Source organism: Ananas comosus, linkage group 4 (genome assembly GCF_001540865.1).
Source record: "Ananas comosus cultivar F153 linkage group 4, ASM154086v1, whole genome shotgun sequence".
NCBI classification, from domain to species: Eukaryota; Viridiplantae; Streptophyta; class Magnoliopsida; order Poales; family Bromeliaceae; genus Ananas; species Ananas comosus.
In genome coordinates, this window is record NC_033624.1 from 12,827,171 (window position 1) to 12,849,685 (window position 22,515).

A 22,515-nucleotide genomic window follows, 5' to 3' on the forward strand; every position below is an offset into this window, starting at 1 on the left:
TGCTAAGTGATTGCTAAATACGCAATTTTATCAAATTATCATTATTAATACCTTCTAAGCAGCGACACTCAATCTCCAACCTTCCGATCCGATCATAGAGAAAAAAAATAACAATCATACTCACACATTCAAACAAAATCGATGTGGCCGAGTACAAATAATCAAAACCGAAGGGGCCAACTTGAAATTTTTACTCTGCTATAAAAATCCATCCGATTTGAAACCCCCCGGCTCCTGCCTCTTTCTTTCCCTCCAAACCCCCCCCCCCCNCTCCAAATCTCCCCCCCACCCCCCCTCCCAACTCCCAATTCCCTCACCTTCACCCCCAATCCATCAAGAAAATGAAGAACGTCGGATTCTCGGCCTCCGACGACGACGAGGAGAGCGGAATTGGGCCCTTGGCGTCCTTGCCGGCAAATGTCATCTCCCGCATCGTGTCGATGTTGCCCGCCACCGATTACGCCGCCCTCCGGTGCGTCTCCAGATCGTGGCGCGACATCGTCTCCTCCATCCCCTCCGCCCACCACCGCGATCAGCTCCCCCTCCTCCTCATCCCCCCGTCTTACGCCCTCCCCGATCCCCTCCTCCTCTGCCGCCGCCGCCGCACTCTCGGTGCCAACAATCCCGTCGGGCCCGTCGTCCGCTTTCCCTGCCTTGGCGACCGCCGCATTCTCGCTCCCCCCATCTTCCCTCTCGACGTCCCCCGCGACTGCTACCGTCTCCCTTCCCTCGCCAACACCGCCCGCCACGTCTGCGTCGGCTCCTCCTACGGCTGGCTCGTCCTCCTCGGCCCCTCCTCCCACATCTCCCTCCTCAACCCCCTCACCGCTGACACCATCACCCTCCCTCCTCCGCTCTCCTCCGTCAGCTACCTCTTCCCCGTCCGCAACCACGACATCGACGAATACCTCCTCCCGCAGGGCTCGCACCGCCCGCTCCACCTCGCCGCCCTCATCCGCGTCGCCGTCCTCTCCGCGGACCCCTCTGCCGACCCCTCCGACTGTCCCTCCTCGTTCCTCCTCGTCATCATCCTCGGAAATGACGTCACCTTCCGCGTCGTCACCTGCGGCCCGGGCAACGGCTATGCCACGTGGAGGCACCACTGGCTCCACCACCACGCCGACATCGCTGCCACCCGCATGACCGACCTCGCCTTCCACGGCGGCCTCTGCTTCGCCGCCGTCAGGGGGCGGTACGTTGCGGTCTTCGACTTCGGCGCCAGTCCGGCGTTCCAGAGGCTCCTCGATATCAGGGACAACGACGGCAATTACAACAGTCCAGCGAGCTACGCTGGCTTCTTGGTCGAGTCGGAAGGCGAGCTTCTGCTTGTGAAGAGGCTTGGAGAGACCACTGCGGCGCGCATCTCCATCTACAAATTGCCTCCGATCGAGGGAGACGGGGCGATCGTGCCGGTTCCCAAGGACGGCCTTCGCAGTCGCGCCTTGTTCTTGGGCACAGGGAATTCCGTGTCGGTCGCGGCCCGAGACTTCTCGCAGTTCGTCAGAGGAAACAAGGTCTACTTCACCGACGTGTGTTGCGAGCCGGGAGATGATCGGGCGGTTTTCGTGGGCCGCGTCTTCGAGTCTGACGTTGCGCAGGGCTCCACGAGGAGGGCGTTCGGAGTGGTGGAAGAGCGCGACGTGAACATGTGGTTGCATCTGAGGCCGGTTTGGGTTACGCCGAATTTGCGCAGGAGAGATCCACAAGCACCAAGAGGTTCAATCTCGCATAACAACACTTCCATTTTTGATTCTCCCCTGAAAATATGCTCATAGTTTTCATAGTCATTTTTACATGCCTCATATGTTCTTCATTCTATTTTACAACAGAATTTCAATTTCTTTTATGACTTTTGAGGTTTCTTTTTCGTTCTAATTGTTGCTGAAAACATCGTTCTTGTCGCTTTTTCGTGTCATCGAGATTCTAGACTTGTTCCTTGAACTAAGCCAAACTAAACTTTTAGTCCTTTAGCTGAAGAAGCTTTACAGTAGTGAATTCCACAAACATGCGATTTTTATTGGTTTTCATGCTTTAATAAGTTTGCTGCGCACGTTTTTAAGTTCTTTTCTGATCAGAAAATACTGCAGTATGAACACTCCAAGTTCTGATTAGACAATTTTGAAGAATAGTGCCATTATCAGACAGTCGTAATCTTCAGTAACGATGCCGCTGAGGCGCTCGAGACTGCTTACTTTTATTGATTTATCGTGTTGTTGTCGATATAGTGAAACTTCAATTCACACCTTGATATCGAGTTGCCTCGTAAGAAAGTAACTTTGTTATTCTTGTCCGAATTACGCAATTTGCGCTGTTTACGTCGATAGCACTCATATTTCGTGGAATATAATCGTAAAAGTGATCGTCTTTCGTGATTCAGGTCACTCGACGGATGAAGGGAGGAACTGATGCGGCAATTCGACCCTTGTAACTGTTCTTGATTCTCCAGCTTCAGGGTCATCAATACAAACTCTTTCAGTTTTTGTACATAGGGAGATCATATATATATAGAGTAGTTCTATGAAACTTCTAAAACTTCTTTCATACATTGTATCATATCTGATACAAAAAGCATTTTGTACAGTTTTGGTTTGAACTTGATGTACCATCTAAGAGCATCTGCTGAGAGTGCACACAGCTGTCAGAAACTGATGAGACATATATGCAAGAAATAATTTGATCCTTCTGTGTGATGAACAGCATGATTCATCTGAAGTAAACATCTAACTGAACCAGTTGACTTCATGTTCACATCTGAACCTTATTTTGGCTTTTTTGAACGAGTGAATGAGGCCAATTGCCAGCAGGTTAAGCATTTTAGATCATTTTGTTACTCGCGCTAGATGCAGAATGAGAAGGTTGAAGCACGAAAGAGGGATCTAAACCTGTGCATCTTGCTTAATTTCAAATAACTAACAACTAGAAGCTATTCAATTCTTGAGATTGAACAAAACACTTTTTTAACAACTAACATCGTGTCTAAGGGTTGCTATTCAGATGATTGTCCAGAAGTTAGCAAGTTTGATGTTCTGTACATGCCATTTAACAAAATAGAATTTGAGTCCTCGGTTTTGTGGATTACAAAGTGCTAGCTACTACTTTGGTGCCTGTCTATTAGGTCAGAGATTTGATTCCCATATATGTCATCTGAAAGAGAAATACTACTTGTGTATACACAAGTGGAATGTAAATTTTACACTAACCCAACCAAGGGTTTAGATAACTTTTTTGGATTTTTATTATTTAAAAAAAAATTGATAAGATTAGTTCGACAACATTAATATTTTGATGTATAAAATATAAGATATATATTTATTTTTTGAGTGTGCATATGGCATTGCTCTAAGAAATATAGGGCGTGATATAAATATTAGAAAAACTTCACGTTGCCCCTTTGTAAATTCGCACATTTTCGCGTAGCCAATATGTGGTTGATTTTCTTTTCTTTTTTTTTGTTTTTTTTTTTTTTCCTTTTCTTTACTTTGACATATTATGTCTTATGCCTTTTTAATTTTTTATTTTTTTGTGTCACTACAAGAAACTTTTGTTGAGTGGTGCTAAAATATTATAATTCACACCAATCGTTCCTAATGTAAGTGACAAAGAATTTAATGATTGGTATCCAGGTTTAAAATTCGAATTCTAGTTAATTTACATTTCCGGCTAAGTTTATTTCAAAACTGAAATAAATGAAGCGGATAGTATGTTATCTATTTCTCACAAAAAAAAAAAAACTTACAAAGCACAAATAACTAGTGTTTTATAAATTTTCAAATAATAGTGAAAGATTTTTATCTTCCTGTTAAAATAAAATGATGACAAAACTTCCAAATATTAAAAACAAAACTTTTCAAATCACAGTACGACGAAATTAAAAACGCACCAAAACAATAGAAGCCGATTGAAGTTTATCTGGGGATGTAAATGAATATGGATATTCTGACACCGAATCCAAATAGGGTGAGTTTTAACTGATGCTAAGTGGGTGTACTTTTAATTAGGTATAACAAAACGAAAACATGAACCCAAATCCAAACCCAAATCCGAATCCGAACAGAACCCAAACCCAAACGGGCTTTCTACTGGATAATATATAAAAATTTCAATTTGTGTCCTAAAAATTTGGATTCGAATAAGATATGTTTTAAAATTTTGTAGAGAAGGATGATTGCTTTAGGGCTCTGGGTACGGTTGCCGTGTTTCATTTCGAATTTTGGTTTTCTTATCGGCTTGGGGTTTGGCTATGGCTTTTCAAAACCGACAGTTTCAAGTTCAAATTCGAATTTAGATATCAATTTTGCTAGTTGGGTCCGGGATTGAATTTTTAAAGCCCAACCTGTTGACATTCATAAGTTTGTCTAAACAAAACTCACGACATCTATGTGTAATTATTCTATCCCGTAAAGAGTATGATCAAATATTAGGTACGATACACACAAGTACACAACCTTCAAATTATTTGTTTAAAATAAATTAAATTATGGATAATCAAATAAGAATTCATATTGACGTCCAAACATGATCGAGAGGGGGCAGAGTGCAAATTAGTGAAAATTCAGGGGGGTCAAATTGAAGTTTTGACCCCACTATAAAAGCCCCGTCCATTTGAATCGCCTCAACTCCCGCAGCTCCTGTTTCTTGTTTTCCCTCCAAAACTTCTCCCACCCTCCCCTCCCAAATCCCCCAACTCCAACCCCCCAAAATCCACCAAGAAATCGAAGATGATCAAACCCTTGCCCTTCGACGGCGATGGCGAGAGCGGAAACGAGCTGTGGGCGCCCTTCCCGTCGGATATCTTGACCCACATCGCGTCGAAGCTGACTGCCGCTGACTACGCCTCGGCCCGCGCCGCCTGCAAATCTTGGCGCGCCGTCTTCTCCTCCGTCGCCGCCCCCCGCCGTCCCCACCCGCTCCCCTTCCTCCTCCTCCCCCCGCACTACACCCTCCCCGATCCCCTCCGCCTCCTCAGCCCTACCCCGCCCTCTCCCGACTACCCCCTCGGCCCCATCGTCCGCTTTCCCCGCCGCCTCAACCGCTGCTACACCAATTCCCCCATCTTCCCCCTCGGCAGCGTCCGCAATCCCACGTTCCGCCTCCCTCCCCCGCTCTCCTCTGTCCGCTACCTCTTCCCTGTCTCCGATCCTCGTGACGTCGACCAACACCTCCTCTCGCCGCCTCATCAACCTCGCCGCCTCCTCCACCTCGCCGCCCTCGTCCGCCTCGCCGCCCTCTCCGCCGACCCCTCCGACGACCCCTCGTCCTTCATCCTCGTCATCGTCCTCGGGAACGACGTCTCCTCCCGCTTCTTCACCTGTGGCCCGAGCGACAGCTACGCTGCGTGGAAGCCCCACAGCCCGCTCAGGTTCCCTGCCTACGGCCTCACCGACCTCATCTTCCACCACGGCCGCTGCTTCGCCGCCATCACATGGAGTTACTCTGGGCGCTCACTGCACGGCCCTGCAGACGCAATCGCCGTTTTCGATTTCCACACCTATCCGGCATTCCAGAGGCTTTTGCATGTTCGGATCCGCGAAAACTATGTTGCGAAAAACTATACCAACTTCTTGATTGAGTCGGCCGGTGAGCTACTGCTCGTAACCAGGCATGGAGAGATCAATGCGGGGCGCATCTTGGTCCATCGTTTGCCTCCGTTGGAGGGGGATGGTCCGTTCGTACCAACTCCCGAGGCCAACCTCGGCAATCGGGCCTTGTTCTTGGGCACGGGGAATTCCGTCTTAGTGCAAGCCCGGGACTTCCGGCGATTCATCCGAAGAAACTGCGTCTACTTCACCGATGTGTATCGCAAGGTGGTAAACGATCGGGCTGTTTCCGTCGGCTGCGTCTACGTGTTCGACATGGAGAAAGGCATCACAAGGAAGGCGTTCGAAGTGGCGCAAGAGCATGAGATGAATATGTGGTCGAATCTGAGGCCGTGGTGGGTTACGCCCAATTTGCGCAAGAGTGATCCATGAGCACCCAGAGGTTCGATCTCGTATAACACTTTCGTTCTCCCTGCACGCACTTTTTGAGTTTTTAGTACGAATTGAAGATTATGTCGATGAATATGGTTATGAATGATTGTTATAGTTTAAGCGCGTTTTTGCAGGCTTTGTTCTATGGTAGTAGTACATCATGAGTTATTCCTAGTCTTTGTAGAGTAGTTCTCTGACATATTTTTGCTCAATAAAATTTTCCAAGAAGCCTCCAAATGCGGAATTTTTCATATATTGGATGCCAGAGGAAATGGAGGTAATAGAGCATACGCGGTAAAGAGTACCTGTATTTACTGCTGGATGGGAATTGGATGCAAATTGATGAATTCTTGGATCTGGCTATGAGAATTCGGCCGAAATAAAAGCACCACATCTCTCAATTTGCAGAACCAAATTCTGAAACTCCTAGACAAAATTTGTTTTGTTTTTTTTAATCTGTCAAACAAACTATCCAACCCCTGATTCCATAGATAGTTTAAAAAACTCTGTATAGTAGTGTTTCAATATCTTTTATGAGTTTTGAGTCCTTATTTTGCATTCCTGTTCGAGGTTTCCTTTTTGTTTTAATTGATGCTGAAAACATTGTTGCATTTTTGTTCGAGGTTTCTTTTATTAACCCAAACCGAGGTCAGTCCTTTAGCTAAAGAAGGTTTACAATAGTGGATTTCACAAACATTTGACTATGAGTTGCTACCTAATGGGTGATGATTTTTACCGGCATTGATACTAATTATGTTTGCTGTTGATTTTTCTGCGCCTTATCTGGAAGTTGTGAAAGTCCTTATTCTGGGGAGAAGATACTGCCATTGATTCTGATCCAGTTTTACATTATCTGGAAGTTTTGATTAGACTATTTTGAAGAATCTACTATCTTACGACTTTGAAGAGCAGTAAATACTCAGAATGGTATCACATCAGATAGTTATAATGTTCACTAATGCTGCTGCTGAGTTGTTCAAGAACTACATAATTTTATTGATTTGTAGTGTTGTTGTCGATATAGTGGAACTTTTACTCACACCTCCATAGTTCTAAATATCAAATTGTTTGTAAGAAAGTGACTTTGCTATTCTTGTCGAAATTGCACAATTGCGTTGTTTATGTAGATAGCACACATATTTCTTGGAATGTAATCATAAACCAATTGCCTTTCGTGATCCAGGTCAATTGAGAGATGGAAGGAGGAACTGATGCGGGACTTCGGCACTGTAACTGTCCTTGGTTCTCTCTGCCTTCAAAGTTGTCAATACTAAATCTACATTTTTTGTGCTTAGTGAGCTTCTTTTTTTCTTTTTTTTTTTTTTTGAAAATGATTTAGTCTTGAGAAACTTACTGAACTTTTCCATACACTGTGCCATATTGATGCAAAAAAAGAAAAAAGAAAAAAAAGTACCAGGAGCATCTGCTAAGAGTGCACACAACTACTGCAAACTGATGAGACATGCAGGACAAAAATTGATCTTACANTGTCACCAACACACGAATATAATTTTTATTTATATTTAATTTAAAACCACGAAAATCAAATTTTGTGTATGAAGTTAAAATGTCAAACGTCACCAACACACGTGAGAATCGTCTACCACGATCCGAAAAAAAAAAAAAAAAAAAAAAAAAACTGTAAAATTGAAGTATGTGTTTTAAACTAAAAGCACCAAAATTTAATTTATATTTATTTTAAATATAAGCAACTGCTAAAGCTCGAGAAAAGCATCTATTTTGACAAGGCTGACTCCGTTTCCGGCTGAATTTGTTTTGAAATTGCTTCAGTTCACCATTTTAATATAAGCAACTGCTAAACTTGCAAAGACTCGTAAAGATGGCAACAACCGCTGAAGTTGTTCTGAATAATCACATTTTTACAAAGCTGTATTTATTTCAAGCAAAACAGTTTTGACAGGGCTAAATTGGTCTCAAGCATTCCGTATCTACAAATGCAGAATTAGAATTGAAGCAAAGCCAAAATGACAAATATTTTTGCATTTTGACGTAGAATCATTGGGCATACACTTCACAGTTGGAGAAAAATTGCATAATAGTAAAGTCGCAAAATCGTAAAGAGAATCGGTTCACAAATAGAAGACAATTTTAATAGCATTGATGTCTAAAAAAAAAAAAAATTCTCCTTCATAAAGTTTTGAGTCATCATCCTACTCGCTTTCTTCATTAATTACCATCGCTGCCATCAACATGCCTCTTTGATGCATCAGGATTTACCTGAAGTGAGTGAGCAAAAAAAGTCCTCCTTAAGGGACCTTGCAAAAAAAAAAAAAAAAACTAGAGGTCCCCCTCCTCTTCCCTCAAACATCTTCATTGCGTTTTTATTCTTTTCCTCCTTTCCAAGCAGGAGAGGCGGTAAAAAAAAAAAAAAGAAAAGAAAAGAAAAAGGAATGCTTCAATACATTGATTAAATTAAATCTAGTTATTCATATTTGAGGGGCGTGATTGACTTTTGCATAATAGTTACCTGCTCAATAAGTTACCATTCGTAAGGATAATATGAAAAAACAAATACAAGCTAATTACCAAATTTGATTAATCCTATACAAATATTTATTTTCTTATTTAATTTTGTTACTTACCAAATTAGAAAGTGCTAATTTGATAAGTAATAAACCTTCATTTAAACTTTATGATTGTGTACATTAAATTCAAATTTAATTTTAATTTTAATTTTTAAAACGAAAAAATTATGTTTAAATGAATAGTATATTTCAATTCAAATTGTTAATTTGATATTAAAACGACACGAAATTTTAAATATATTAACTTATTTTAAATTGTAAATTATGTTGTATTTATAAACATAACTTTTATTATTTATTTAAATTAAAGGCTTCTATTTTTAAAATTAAATTCAAGTGCTAATTTGATAAGTAATAAACCTTTATTTAAACTTTATAATTGTGTACATTAAATTCAAATTTAATTTTAATTTAAATTTTAGAACGAAAAATTTATGTTTAAATGAATAGTATATTTCAATTCAAGTATTATAAATTGATATTAAAACGACACGACATTTCAAATTAATATTTACTTATTTTAAATTGTAAATTATGTTGTATTGATAAACATAACTTTTTATTATTTATTTTAAATAAAGGCCTTTATATTTAAATTAAATTAAATTGTTCATTCGATAGTTAAAAACAATATTAAAATAAAAATATTGCATTAAAATTAAATTTTTAATATTTAGATTTAAATGCTAGATTTGGAGATGATTTCTCTCCTCAACAAGAAAAAAAGGTAAATAGCTTCCGAGAAAATATCTTATGGTGAAAAGTTTCTAAAATAAAATGGGATATCTTACCAAATTACTAAAGGAGCATTATGTGAATGAAAATAAAAATTTACAAAAAACCCTTCATGCTAATTTTACATATGAGGAAAATAATTTACCCTTGGTAGGAGGGTCACTGGTATCTATGACAATAAGTCAGTCACCCTCTAACTAAAAGACATTTTTTGCTATTCATTTAAAAATTTAAGGCCAGAAATTTTATTGGTGCATATGAGCATTGCTCAAAAAAAAAAAAAAAAAAAAAAAAAAACCAACAGAGGGTGAATGCTTTCTGCCTCTTTATTCGAAATGGACAAGGAAGCAAGAAAGATCAATATTTTAATAAACTAGTATAAAACCCGCGCTTCGATAATAAATAAATTTAATAAATTAATATATAATTACTTTAAATTTAAAATTTAAAATTTAAATGTATTTTTAAAAATAAAAATATAATAAAAAAAATGTTAACTTCTCAATATTAAAATAGTTGCTAACTCAAAATTCAAAACTCAAAACATTACTCTTTTGTTCATGGAAACCAGCTCAAAATTATATGAGATCAAAAACTAAGGAATGGAGATAGAAGCTTAGCTTTTGAAGCTTTGATTTACTTTGAAAAGGTAAAAAATCATTTTTTAATATATTATTTTTTGGGAATAAAAAATAAAAAAAAATTTTGATGGGAAGAAAAAAATGCAAAGAGATAAATTTTCTCTAAAAAGTGTGAAAAAATTTATTTTTTAATAAATTATTTTTGGTAAGGGTGAAAACGCGAGCGTACAGAAAAGGAGAGTTTATTTCTTATATTATATAATAGTATATATATATATTATATATACTATTTATTATTTTTTATTTTTAATTCTTTTCTTCTATCTCTCTTTGCTTTTTTCTTCTTTTTTTTTGTTTGTTATGCAAAAGAAGATCTGGATGACCATCTTCTTTTCCTCTTTTAACAATAGGTAAGTCTCATTATTTTTTTAATCTAACTCAAAATATCATAAAAAAATTTATAGGGTACACTTTAGAGTAAGCAAAGAAAACAACACTCCATCCCTTTTCCTTTAATGCCTTTTTCTTGCTCCCGAAGCAACCAAATCACTTGAGAGGTTGCGACCTCGGCTTCAGCGGCAATGGCAACAGGCAAGATGGTGTTGATGGTGCACGCGGCGGCGGTTCGATTGGCGTTGGGCTCGGGCTTAGCAGCTCGGGCGGCGATGGCAGCGGATGCGGCTCGGGCGGCGTCGGGCAACTTGGGCGGTGGATGCTGTGGCAACGGCGGCTTCAGCAGCGTTGGGTGACGTCGGTGGGTACGGCAGCGGACAGCGCCGGGTTGGGCTGACTCCGGTCGGCGTTGGGCGTCGTCGACGGTGGACGCGGCAGCGGACTTGGTGGATGCGGCAGCGGGCGGCGTTGGGCGTCGTCGACGGTAGACGCGGCAGCGGCGGCGGCAGACGCGGTGGACGCGGCCTCGGGCAGCGATGGCGATAGGCAACGACGGGTTTGGTAGACGTGGCGGCGGACGCGGTGGATGCAGCGAGTACGTCAACGGACAGGGAAGGGAGGAGGAGGAGAACAGTTCTTCTTCTCTCTTGGATCTCTCTCCCTTTCATTCTCTCTCTCTTTATATATATATTTTATTTTTATTTTGCTGTTTGGAAATAGAGAGAAGGGGATATTGATGCAACTTTGAAAATTTTTTAGTCCAATCTTGGGAAGGACAACCTTGAAAAGAAACTATAACTTGGGAAGGACAACCTTTGGAAGGAACTATATCTTGACCAAGATCCTCCATTTAGACTAAGATCCTCCATTTGAAAGTAAAAAAGTGCAGATAGACGTGGAAGCCTGAAAAATTGCCACGTACACCTTAAAGAATTGCCAAATTATGTATTTGTATGGATGGATGGATAAAGAACTGTCAAATTATGTATTTGTATGGATTATACAATTGGATAAAGATTGATCATTGACCCATGGGGTGTATTTCACTAGTTAGATGTGATTAGTAAAGTATACTTTATTTTTAAGGAAAAATTTCACCAGTACCTTTTTTGGAGGCCATTATATCATAGATGCCCCTCTAAAATTGAAAATATCATCAATACCCCTCTAAATATTGAAAATACTCATGACTGCCCTTTAGGTAAAAAATTCTTGAAAAAGATCATCCATTATTTTTTAAAGGAATAATTTCATAGATGCCCTTATGGGAACCATTAATTTCATCAATACCCTTCTAAAATTGATAATATCATAAATACCCTCCAATATATAAAAAATTATCACACATACCCTCCCCTAGTTAATGTCCGTTAGTGCTCATATGAAATGAGGTGTTAATTTTTTTTAAATACTATTTTTACCTTTATCTCTTATCAATAGTTAAATTACTATAGGTATTTCAATAATGTAAATTGACTAATTTAATATATTAATATTTAAACTAAATTATTAATATATTATTATTATTAAAAATATATAAAAAATGTATTTTATATATATTATGTTTTTATATAATTTTGGTTTTGTTTTTACTTCGAATTTCGGTTCAAGTTCGTTTGGATATAGATCAAAATATAATGAATCCCGAATATATGAGACTTCTTTTTTTGCACTATAACTGAAACTACTTTATCAGCATCAATTAAGTTCGATCATTCAAAATTGAGTTCAGATATACCTATATCAATTCGCGCATTCCTAATCAGTAATAGTAATTTTGAATAAATGGTAGATTTAATTTTTTTTTCTATTAAGTAAAAATAATCACAAACTATATGGCAATGCATTTTTTTTGTCGATTGAAAAAAGAGGAGAGAGAGTTTTGTTCAAAAGCTAATATTTATATTTCAGTTTTTTAATGCATTTAATACAGATAAAATTATCGGTGAATAATTTTGGTTTAAATATTTTGGAAGTCCAAGATTAAAGAAAGATCGAAAAAATTCTCCAACTTTGTTTTTATTTAAATTTTTATACATAGTTATTTATTTGCTAAAATATAATAGCGCCACTAAATTTATGTGAAATCATCAAAAAAACTTGACAAAATTCTCATTTTCATGTACTAAAATTAGTTAATTTAAAAACTAAAAATTAATGGGATGTCAACTAAAATATAAAAGTTGAGGAAGCTATTTTAAACACATATAGTTGAGGGGGTCTCCATAATTTTTACTTAAGGGAGCTGAGGGTAAACTTGTCATATTAAAGTTAACATCTATTAACCATTTAATAACTATGGTAAAGTTATAACAACTAACAGTAGGGGCATTGATGTTAATTTTCGATGTTTACAGGGATATATGTGATATTTTAAACTTTAGAAAGGGATACCATGTATTTTTAAGCTTTGGAAGGGTATCTATGAAATTGCCTTTTTTAAATGTCTATTTTAGCCATATATCAATTTAACAAAGTATAAAAATTTAAAGTTATTTAAATGATTGGTTCTAAATTTTGAACTGTATATTAACTAAATTTTACTTTTTAAAATTTTTAATAAAATATTTATAATTTACTAAATATAAAATGCTCCTTTTTAATTTTTTCGCTATGAAATTATATAGTTTATCATAATATATAACTGTCAATATTAGTATTTAATGTTACCTCAAAAGTTAATTATTTATTAATTCTATTTAAATATAATAATTTACATACATTACACAAAAAAAAAAATTTAGATAGCCAAAATTCTTGATAATATCAATTGACATTCATATAAAATATATTTTCTACAATAAAATAAAAGTGTGTAAATTTCCTTTCACCTATAGGCCATTTGAATGACCCTATTTAATTTTAATTTTTTTTATTTACACTTTCTCAATTTTATTTTCTTTTTACAATTGAGTGATTTTTATTAGCCATATTTTTTTTTAAAAAAAATTAGTAAATTAATGAATGAGATATCTCGGCTAAGAAAGTTTACTACATGCAAAAACCTAATAAAAAAACTAAAAGCTTAAGAGACCTTAATAAAAAAAAAAGTTGAAGGGGTCTATTTTACAATAGACCTATAGGTGAGGAGTCTCCATACACTTTTACTCACTAACAATTAGGGGTAGAAAAGTCATTTTATCTTATAAAAATTTACAAAAACAAATAGAGGGTGATGGAAGGTATTCATGATAGTTTATAAAGTTTGAGAGGGCATTGATGATATTTCAAAATTTTGAAAAGTATCTGTGATATTTTTAAATTTTACAAGAATAGTCATAAAATTGCCCCTATTTTTAAATAGGTGGGGTGTGTATTCTATACACAATGAATGTATAAGTAAGAGTTTTCAAAAAAGAAAAAAAAGAAAAAAAAAAGGCATTGGCGCGTGCGTTCTCTCGAAGCTCCTCTGGAACCATCAGCGGCCCCCACCATAATTATTGGAGACACAGCACAGTAATTGGAGCAACCATCTTCCACTGGCACTGGTGGAGAAGCATACCCTTAATTATCCTCTGCCTCTCTGTAGTAGGACGTTCGTATTGAGAAGAATTAGGCAGCGGCGCGCGCGATGGCGGAGGGGATCGCATTCGATCTGGTGAAAGGAGTGCTGGGCAAGCTGGGCTCCGCTCTCGGGGACGAAATCGGGCTGCTGCGGAGCTTCAAGGACGACGCGGACGATCTCAGAAGCAACTTCTCGGCGATCCAGGCGGTGCTTCTCGACGCCGAGGAGCGGAGCAGCGCTGGGAAGGAGAGCCACGCTCTGCGCCACTGGCTGCGCAAACTGAAGGACGCCGCCTACGACGCCGACGACCTGCTGGACGAGATCCGGACGGAAGCTGAAAAGGTACGTGGATTTCTGTCCCGCGCTAATCCGATGCATCTGAAGTTTAAGGTCAAGATGGCACACAGGATGAAAGAGCTCAGAGAAAAGATTGGTAAGATAGCGAAACAAAGAAATGATTTCGGTCTTGCCGAAGCTGGCCCTGTTCGGGAGGCTGAGTTCAAACGCCCTGAGACATTCTCGGTCGTCAACGAAAAGACGATAGTAGGGAGAGATGGTGATAAAGAGAAAATTGTGAAGCTTCTCCTAGAGACTAACAGCGATCACGACGTGTCGGTCATTCCGATCGTGGGATTGGGGGGATTGGGGAAGACGACGCTTGCTCAGCTGGCCTACAACGACGAGCGGGTTACGGGCCAGCATTGCTTCGATCTACGGGCGTGGGTTTGCGTGTCTACCGATTTCGACATGAAGACGATCGCAAAGCCGGTGATATCTGCAGCCGGAGAGAATTGTGCTCTTGATAACTCAGATGCCGTCGCCAGTTGCCTTGTCAGGATCTTTAGCCAGAAGAGATTTTTGCTGGTGCTGGACGATGTATGGAACGAAGATCAGGATAAGTGGGAGAAATTTAAGGTTTTATTCAAGGACGGCAAGAAGGGAAACAAAATCTTAGTGACCACGCGGAACGAAAAGGTTGCCGAGATAATGAGAACAGTCGAACCGCACCGTGTGAAAGGCTTATCAGATGATGATTGTTGGACATTGTTCAAAAGACGGGCATTCAAGGAAGGGGAAGAGAAAGACTATCCAAGCTTGGTCGAAATCGGAAAGCAGACAGTAAAGAAGTGCGGCGGTGTGCCGTTAGCAGCGAACGCTTTAGGAAGTATGATGCGCTTTAAGAGCAGGACAGAGGATGCATGGTCCGCTATTAGGGATGACAAAATGTGGAGTCTGAAAGAAAAGAAAACTATTTTACCATCATTAAAATTGAGCTACATTCAGATGCCGTCATCTTTGAAGCAGTGCTTTGCTTATTGCTCCATATTCCCCAAGGACTACGCAATTAATAAAGATGACTTGATCCGGCAATGGATTGCTTTAGGCTTCATTTCATCGCATGAAACATGGACTTCGATGGAAGATATTGGGAATGAGTACTTTAACGATCTAGTATGGATGTCTTTCCTTCAAGACGACATGGAGAACAAATACAGATACCGGATGCATGATTTAGTGCACGACCTCGCACAGTCTGTAGCAAGAGAAGAAGTTGCTGCTATAGTTGGAAAAGAGTCAACAGGGTTCCCGGAAGGTTGTCGCTATGCATCAATACACAGTAGTTTCATGCCACAGATTCCAACCACAGTAGCGCAGAGGTTGCGTGCTCTTCAATTTAGGAAATCTGGTGCACTTATTATGGCTTTTTATAGCGAGGCAAAATGCTTACGCCTGTTGGATTTACATGGTTCCCAAATATCTATGCTGCCAAGCTCAATCGGTAAGTTGAAGCTCTTAAGATACCTCAACCTTTCATCGACAAATATACAAGAACTGCCTGAATCAATTACCAGCCTCTGCAACTTGCAAACCTTGAATCTTTCAGGCTGCCACGAGATCCGTACATTACCCAAATTTCTAGGAAGGCTTACGAATTTGCGGATTTTAGATTTAGGATATTGCCAATTTCAGACAATACCAGACTCCATTAGCAACCTTCAGAATTTGTACGCACTAAATTTGAGTTGGTGCTACAAGGTGAGATTACTTGAACCTATATGTCACCTCAAAAACCTGCATTACCTAGACCTATCAAATTTAAAATCTTTGGTGGCATTACCTGAATCCATTGGGAGCCTTCAAAACTTGTGTATTCTAAATCTTTCTGGGTGCAGTTCTCTAATATCATTACCGTCATCGTTATATGATCTTCAGCATTTAGAGGAACTAGACATTAGTGGCTGTGGAGAATTATGTGAGCTGCCTAAAATGATCCAAAAGCTGACCAAACTAAAAGAATTGTTAAACAACAATTGCTCGGAATTGAAGGGCATGCCCCGAGGGATCGGCAAGTTACTTAGCTTGCAGGAATTGTCCGTTTTTGTCGTCGGCAAGCAAGACCGCGTTGAACATTGTGCTAGCATCTCTGAGCTAGAGCACCTTAAGCTTGTCGGCGAGCTGGAGATCAAGGGTCTTGAAAATGTAACGAGTCCGGTTGATGCCAAGGCTGCAAATTTGATAGAGAAGAACCTGCGGTCTTTGAAGTTGGAATGGAATGTTTTAAGTGCGGAAGAAGGCATGGATACTGTACTACCGGCGGAAGAGATAGATACCGTGCTAGAAAATCTTCAACCACATCAAAAGCTAGAGAATTTGGAAATAGAAGGCTACGGAGGCAGGAAGTTTCCTAGCTGGATGATGAATAGGATTGGCTCGTACCTCCCAAATCTCGTTAAAATCAGACTTGAGAATGTGCCCGGATGCAGCTCACTCCCGCCGCTGGGGCAACTTCCTTTTGTTGAAGACCTAATTATACAAAATATGCCTGCAATAACAAATTTGGGTGTAGATAAGTTCCCTGCGCTGACGAGACTTTTGTTGGGCTGCATGCCTGGGCTGCGAGAATGGGTGACGGTATTGACGGTGGATGACGAAGAAGGCAGGCGAGAGCGAGTTCCCATTTTTTCGTGTCTCACTAACTTGTTGCTTAAAGAATGTCCTCAATTGAGACCGGAGCCTTGCCTCCCGCCATCGGTTGAATATCTGACCATTTCCCGAACAAGCAGCGAGAATCTATCTTTAATTCTCGAACGTGCGACGCCACTTGATGGCGGTGATGCCGCTGTTTCACTCCAACCGCGACCAAATAAGGGGCTGCAGAGTCTAGCAATAGTAGGATGTCAGCAGCTAACTTGTTTGCCCGAGAGCTTGCGAAGTCTCACGTCCCTCCACATCCTGAGAATACAGAATTGCGAAGATCTTGAGAGAATTGAAGATTGGCTTGGGGAGCTCTCCGACCTGCAGTCCTTGTTCATCTATTGGTGCAGCAGTCTCCGTTACTTGCCTGCCCACAAGATGACCGCACTAAAGGAGTTAACTATTTTTTGTTGCCCATTATTGTTCAATGCAGCCGGACAATTTGTCGACACCACTGTCGATCACATCAAATATGTCTCTGTTAATGGAAGGTAATTAATTTAGAAATCTGACTACTCTTTAATTAATTAGCTGGCTAGCACCTTAATATTCTATTGTAGCTAGCATATAAACCTCTTTCTTTAAATTTTTTTTTTTTTTTTTAATCCAGATGGAAAAACTTCCATTAGCCCCGCCCCATGTGGTTCATTTGCTATAAAATATTTCACTTTGCTATTTTATTGTTGTCTTTATTTTGCCCAACTACTACCAAAGAATATTGAAGTGCTTAAATTTATGAATTATAGGATACTAAAGTAGTATATTTTATAAATTTTAGCACTTTAGTACTTCACTTGATGGCAAGTTCTTACAATGATACGAAGAAAAGAAATAATCACAAAATTTTAAAGTAAAACTTACTATTTAAAGTACAGGACGGTAAAGTAAAAACGCATTGAATTATAGAGGGTCCAAATTGAAGTTTTTCCTCACCGTATAAACCTCTGGTAACATACTTATAGATACACATACTGCAACATGAGTTACAAACCATTTGCTATTCACAATCTCCAATCCCCACCTTCTCGAGCAATTGACCCACCAATTTATATATCTGTGCGATTTTATTTAATTTATATTCTGAGTGATTATAAATTTTAGATTAGTTTTATCCTACTCTTAGATAAGTTTTATCCTGTTCTTATTTCTTCCTGTTTAGATATGCTAAATTGCTATTCAACAAAATATTTTGCTTGTACAAGTAGTTCATAGATTACAAGAGGCAATTATTTTTCCACAAATTTTGCAGCAATTGCAACTTTACTAATTTGCACAATTGAAACTATAGCAGCTTGCCGTTGCACAATTTAAAAGCCACATTTCAAAATCAACTACGTAAAAGTGCAGCTAAGATATTCTAAAACATGGTTTGTTGCCAACAAAAATTTACAAGCGCTCTTGCACGTATATAGACTAATTAATGAAATTTTAACCTTCTCTTAATTTGTAGCGATTTGAGATGCCGAAAAGTTTCTACTTGAAAGATATATAGAATTTACGAAGTAATTATTTTTGGTCATATTGCTGATATATTATTCGAGTCCTGGGATATTTTCTTTACAAATTGAAATAAGGTATCTTATATATATCATGCGTTATTAGAAAGTCTAACCATAGATAGCATCTCCAACCTGTGTATATAGAGGACCACTAGCTAGTTGGTTTTGAGATTGTATGATGTACATTAGGACTGGCGGGGTCAGGGTCTTTACTCATATATATTTATTGTGAAATGTATGGTTGTATATTTGTATGGATAGTGGTCGTTGTTTAGTTTAGTTTTACATAAATAGCTCTGATACTTTGTGTTTAGTTGTGAACTCTAGAATCATTAATGTTGACTCTTTGATTCCTTTATTACTGCTTCTGTCTCGTTGGTCGCTTCGTGCGTATAGGAGAAACTCTATCGGTTGGGTGGGTCTGTTGACGTCCCCCTAGGCTTCTGCTATGAAACTGGAGCGTGACAGATTAATGTGCTAAAAAAAGTTACCATTTTGTGTTGTTATGGTGCAGGAACTACCCATATGAGGAAGAAGGGAGCAGCTCGCCAGAGGAGGAGGAGAAGAAGAGTTGGACGAGTTGTTGGAGCAGATCGAATTGGCTAGCGAGGAGAGCATAAGTATATGTACTTATTATTTGGAGGTAAAAAGAGATTATATATTATCTAAACTATCCCGTGCTTTTAAAGCGGGCAACTGGGCTTTAGGAATTTCGATTTTAATTTGTAAACCTTATATATGCTCATTTTGATAAAAGCAATTTTCTTTGAAAGATTTGTTAGATTCTTTTAGAATTTAGTCTCTTCCGTCAAAAACAAAGTGCAGAATGTATCAAAAAATAAAAGATATTTTTTAATCAAATTTTAAAATGTTTTATTAAAAAACGTTAAGTATCCTTTCGAATTCTATAAGGAACATAATAAACACGGCGGAAAGTTAGAGAGTAGAATTAAATTTTTTAAAGTTCAGTTATTTATCTCAAAGCGTAGTATAGCTCATGTAAGAATCATTCTCTTTTAGCTTATTTGGTGATCACTATTCCCCTTTGAGAAGAGTTTTTTTTTTTTCCCTTTGTTTTGCCAAAAATAAACAGATTTTATATATCTACATGCAATGGTGAGAGTTTTTATTCATGGACCTGTGGTCTTCTCTTTCAGGTTGGTGCTATTTAGCGTGCCGGACAAGAATCGTAGTGTGCTGTTGTCGGTTATATAATATATATTTGTGTTTTCGTGATATAAATTTAGTTTCTGAATGTACTATTTTATAATTTGGATTGATTGTTTGTAATTTTAACATGTTATGGGCTTGAAAAAGATTGTTTGGTTTGAATAAACAAAATGTTGCTACTTTTTTCATACGGATATTAGAGGGTACAGTAATTTTTAAGTAAATCTCATGTAGAGTTTATTACTAGTATATATGTTTACTTTAATTAGAACTTGTTTAAAATCAGATGATGTTTTTTTGCATGCAAGTTGGACCTAGTATGTATGTACCGCAGTTGAGAGGGTTAATTTCCATATATGTTTACTTTAATTTATCTTTTCTTTTATTTGATTAGATCCGAAGCCGATAAATTTTAAAGTATTAAAAGTTTTATTATTTCGCTTTCTGCAAGATTTTTAGTTTTTAAATTCCGCAAATCTGAATCGATTTATTAATAAAATCAAACTGAATCAATAGAAGTGGGTTGCTTTTCCAGTTTGGTTTTTACCAAACATGTGGTTTAAATGAAAATATAGATATATATTGCTGCATTATTTAATTTGTTTGAGTTAAGTGATCTCACTGCTCGTGCAATATCAAATTTAGATTAATTATTTATTTTAATAAATTTATAGCTTCATAAATTTATAAAATATAGTAATTAAACATGTAAAGATAAATAATACATTTAAAATTTAAAGCTAAAGAGATATTTGACTCGAATCAAATAAATTAAAGAATTGTATAGCAAAATTAAAACTCTTAAAGATTAGATAGTAAAATTAAAATAAGTGATAGTTGTGGTAAGTTATATAAATTTCTTATTTTTTTATTCAAGTAATCGAGAAAATTAAAGAGGTAGTTAAATATGATTCGAACAAGTTAAATATGGATAAAAATTTGAATGCAATTTAGTATATGCATGTTGCTACCACTTTCGCGGATCGAAGTTTACGAACAAACCCTCAACCCTAAACCCAGGTGGTATCTCCTAATGCTATTGAAATTGTTTAGGTGACAAATGTAATAAAAAAAGGAGATTGATGGATCATTCTTGTACAAATGAAAAGTGATTATGAGATTTAGCTTTTATTCTTCTTATATATATATATATTTTGAGAGTAAGGTAGCATACTATCCGCTTCATTCATTGGATCTTCTTATATATTATACTCATTTAAAAGTAGTGTAAATTTTATACTCACATATTCAAAGATTTATAAAGTACTTTTAAATTTTTAATATTAACAAAAAAAATGATAAAATTAGTGCGAAAATACTAGCCTTTGGATGGAGTAGTGCTATAAAATAGGATACAATAAACTTTTAATTAGCCCCCTATAAATTAGCATATTTTCACTTTTTTAATATGTGGTTGAAAAAACTTTTGCTTTGCCATATGGCCTTTGTTTTTTTTTTTTTTTTTTTTTTTTTTTTTTTTTTTTTTTTATCACTAAACGGGCCTTCTGTTGAAGTGGTTGATAAAATAGTGCAACTTATAAACCTAAAATATTATAATTTACAAACCATATGATATTATAATTTACAATAATATTACTTTATTAAGCTCTTTAATGGTAAATTATTTTTTTGAGAAAAAGATAGCATGCTACCCGCTTCATTCATTAGGAATATGAACTAGGCTACAGGAATGAGACAGCTACGGTCTCTGGGAGGCGGGAAAAAAAAAAATCCACAGATAGGACAAAAATAAAACTATGAGATAGCAAAATAAAACTTCTAAATCACAGAATTGCTAAAAAAAAAAAAAAAAGATGCAGTAAATCATAGGAGGGGTTCATTAAAGTTCATACAAAATAGAAACTCTAGCTTCGTGCAATAATTTCATACTGTGAGGAGTATACTCAAACTTCTAGAATGGATAAAAATATTTAGCCTAGAAATCATTTTTTTCCACGGAAAGATAAATTATCTCACAATAAAATTTATTATTCAGCAAAATAATGAACAACAATACCTTCTAAAGCTGAGAGAAAAAGGGGAAAAAAAAGAAATTCATGTTAATGTCCAAACGGGATAGAGACACCAAAGTACAAATAGGTCAAAACCAGAGGACCAAATTGAAGTTTTCACTCTGCTATAAAAACCCAGCCCGTTTGAAACCCCCCACCCTGCAGCACCTTCTTCTTGTATTCCCTCCAAAACTTCTCCCTCCCAGATTCCCTGCTCCAGCGTCCAACCCCCAAAATCAATCAAGAAATCGAAGATGAGCGAATCCTCGGCCTCCGCCGGTGATGGCGACAGCGGAAATGAGCTGTGGGCGCCGCCTTTTCCCGGGGATATCTTGCCCCGCATCGTCGCGAGGCTGACCTGCGCCGATCACGCCGCTCTCCGTGCCACCTGCAAATCATGGCGCACCATCTTCTCCGCCATCCCCCCCTCCCCCCATCCCGGCCTGCTCCCCTTCCTCCTCCTCCCCCCACATTTCGCCCTCCCTGATCCTCTCTGCCTCAGCCATCGTACCCCGCCCTATACCCCGCCCCTTCCCGACTACCCTCTCGGCCCCATCGTCCCCTTCCCCCGCCTCGGCCACAGCCATTCCGATTCCCCCTTCTTCCCCCTCGGCAGCCTCCGCAATCCCACATTCCGCCCGCTCCCCTCCCTCTCCGACACCACCCGCCACGTCTGCGTCGGCTGCTCCCACGGCTGGCTCATCCTCCTCGGCCCCACCTCCCACATCTCCCTCCTCAACCCCCTCACCGCCGCCACCATCCCCCTCCCTCCCCCGCTCTCCTCCGTCCCCCTATCCTTTCCCCTCTACGATGAGAGGACCGTCGACCGCTACCTTCTCTTTCGGGGCGATCCACCTCGCAGGCTCCGCCACCTCGCCGCCCTCGTCCGCCTCGCCGTCCTCTCTGCCGACCCCACCGACGACCCCTCCTCTTTCATCCTCGTCCTCGTCCTCGGAAACACCATCTCAGCCCGCGTCATCACCTGCGGCCCGAGCGACGGCTACGCTGCGTGGAGGCACCATACCTACAGGGGGTTCCCCGCCTACGGCGTGACCGACCTCATCTTCCATCACGGCCTCTGCTTCGCCGCCGTCATGTGGCGCACCATTGGCGACGTGGTGCTCGGCCC

At 38.9% G+C, this 22,515-nt stretch overlaps 3 protein-coding genes across 3 annotated transcripts in view; all 3 read left to right on the forward strand.

Annotated features, from left to right (window-relative positions):
* LOC109709119 lies at positions 342–1,775 on the forward strand. The gene has a single exon (XM_020231188.1). It carries the CDS (start codon positions 342–344, stop codon positions 1,773–1,775), a length of 1,434 nt encoding a protein of 477 aa, XP_020086777.1.
* The window catches only part of LOC109709120, a 117,486-nt gene continuing 108,711 nt past the window's right edge, over positions 13,741–22,515 (forward strand). The window contains exon 1 of the mRNA XM_020231189.1: positions 13,741–14,050. Within this exon, the coding sequence (XP_020086778.1) occupies positions 13,796–14,050 (255 nt within the window). The 5' untranslated portion in view covers positions 13,741–13,795. The remainder of the gene's footprint in view (positions 14,051–22,515) is intronic.
* LOC109708579 (putative disease resistance protein RGA3) lies at positions 15,198–19,546 on the forward strand. The gene is made up of 3 exons (XM_020230379.1): positions 15,198–17,196; positions 18,719–18,847; positions 19,362–19,546. Exons 1-2 carry the CDS (start codon positions 15,209–15,211, stop codon positions 18,822–18,824), a joined length of 2,094 nt encoding a protein of 697 aa, XP_020085968.1. The 5' UTR covers positions 15,198–15,208; the 3' UTR covers positions 18,825–18,847; positions 19,362–19,546.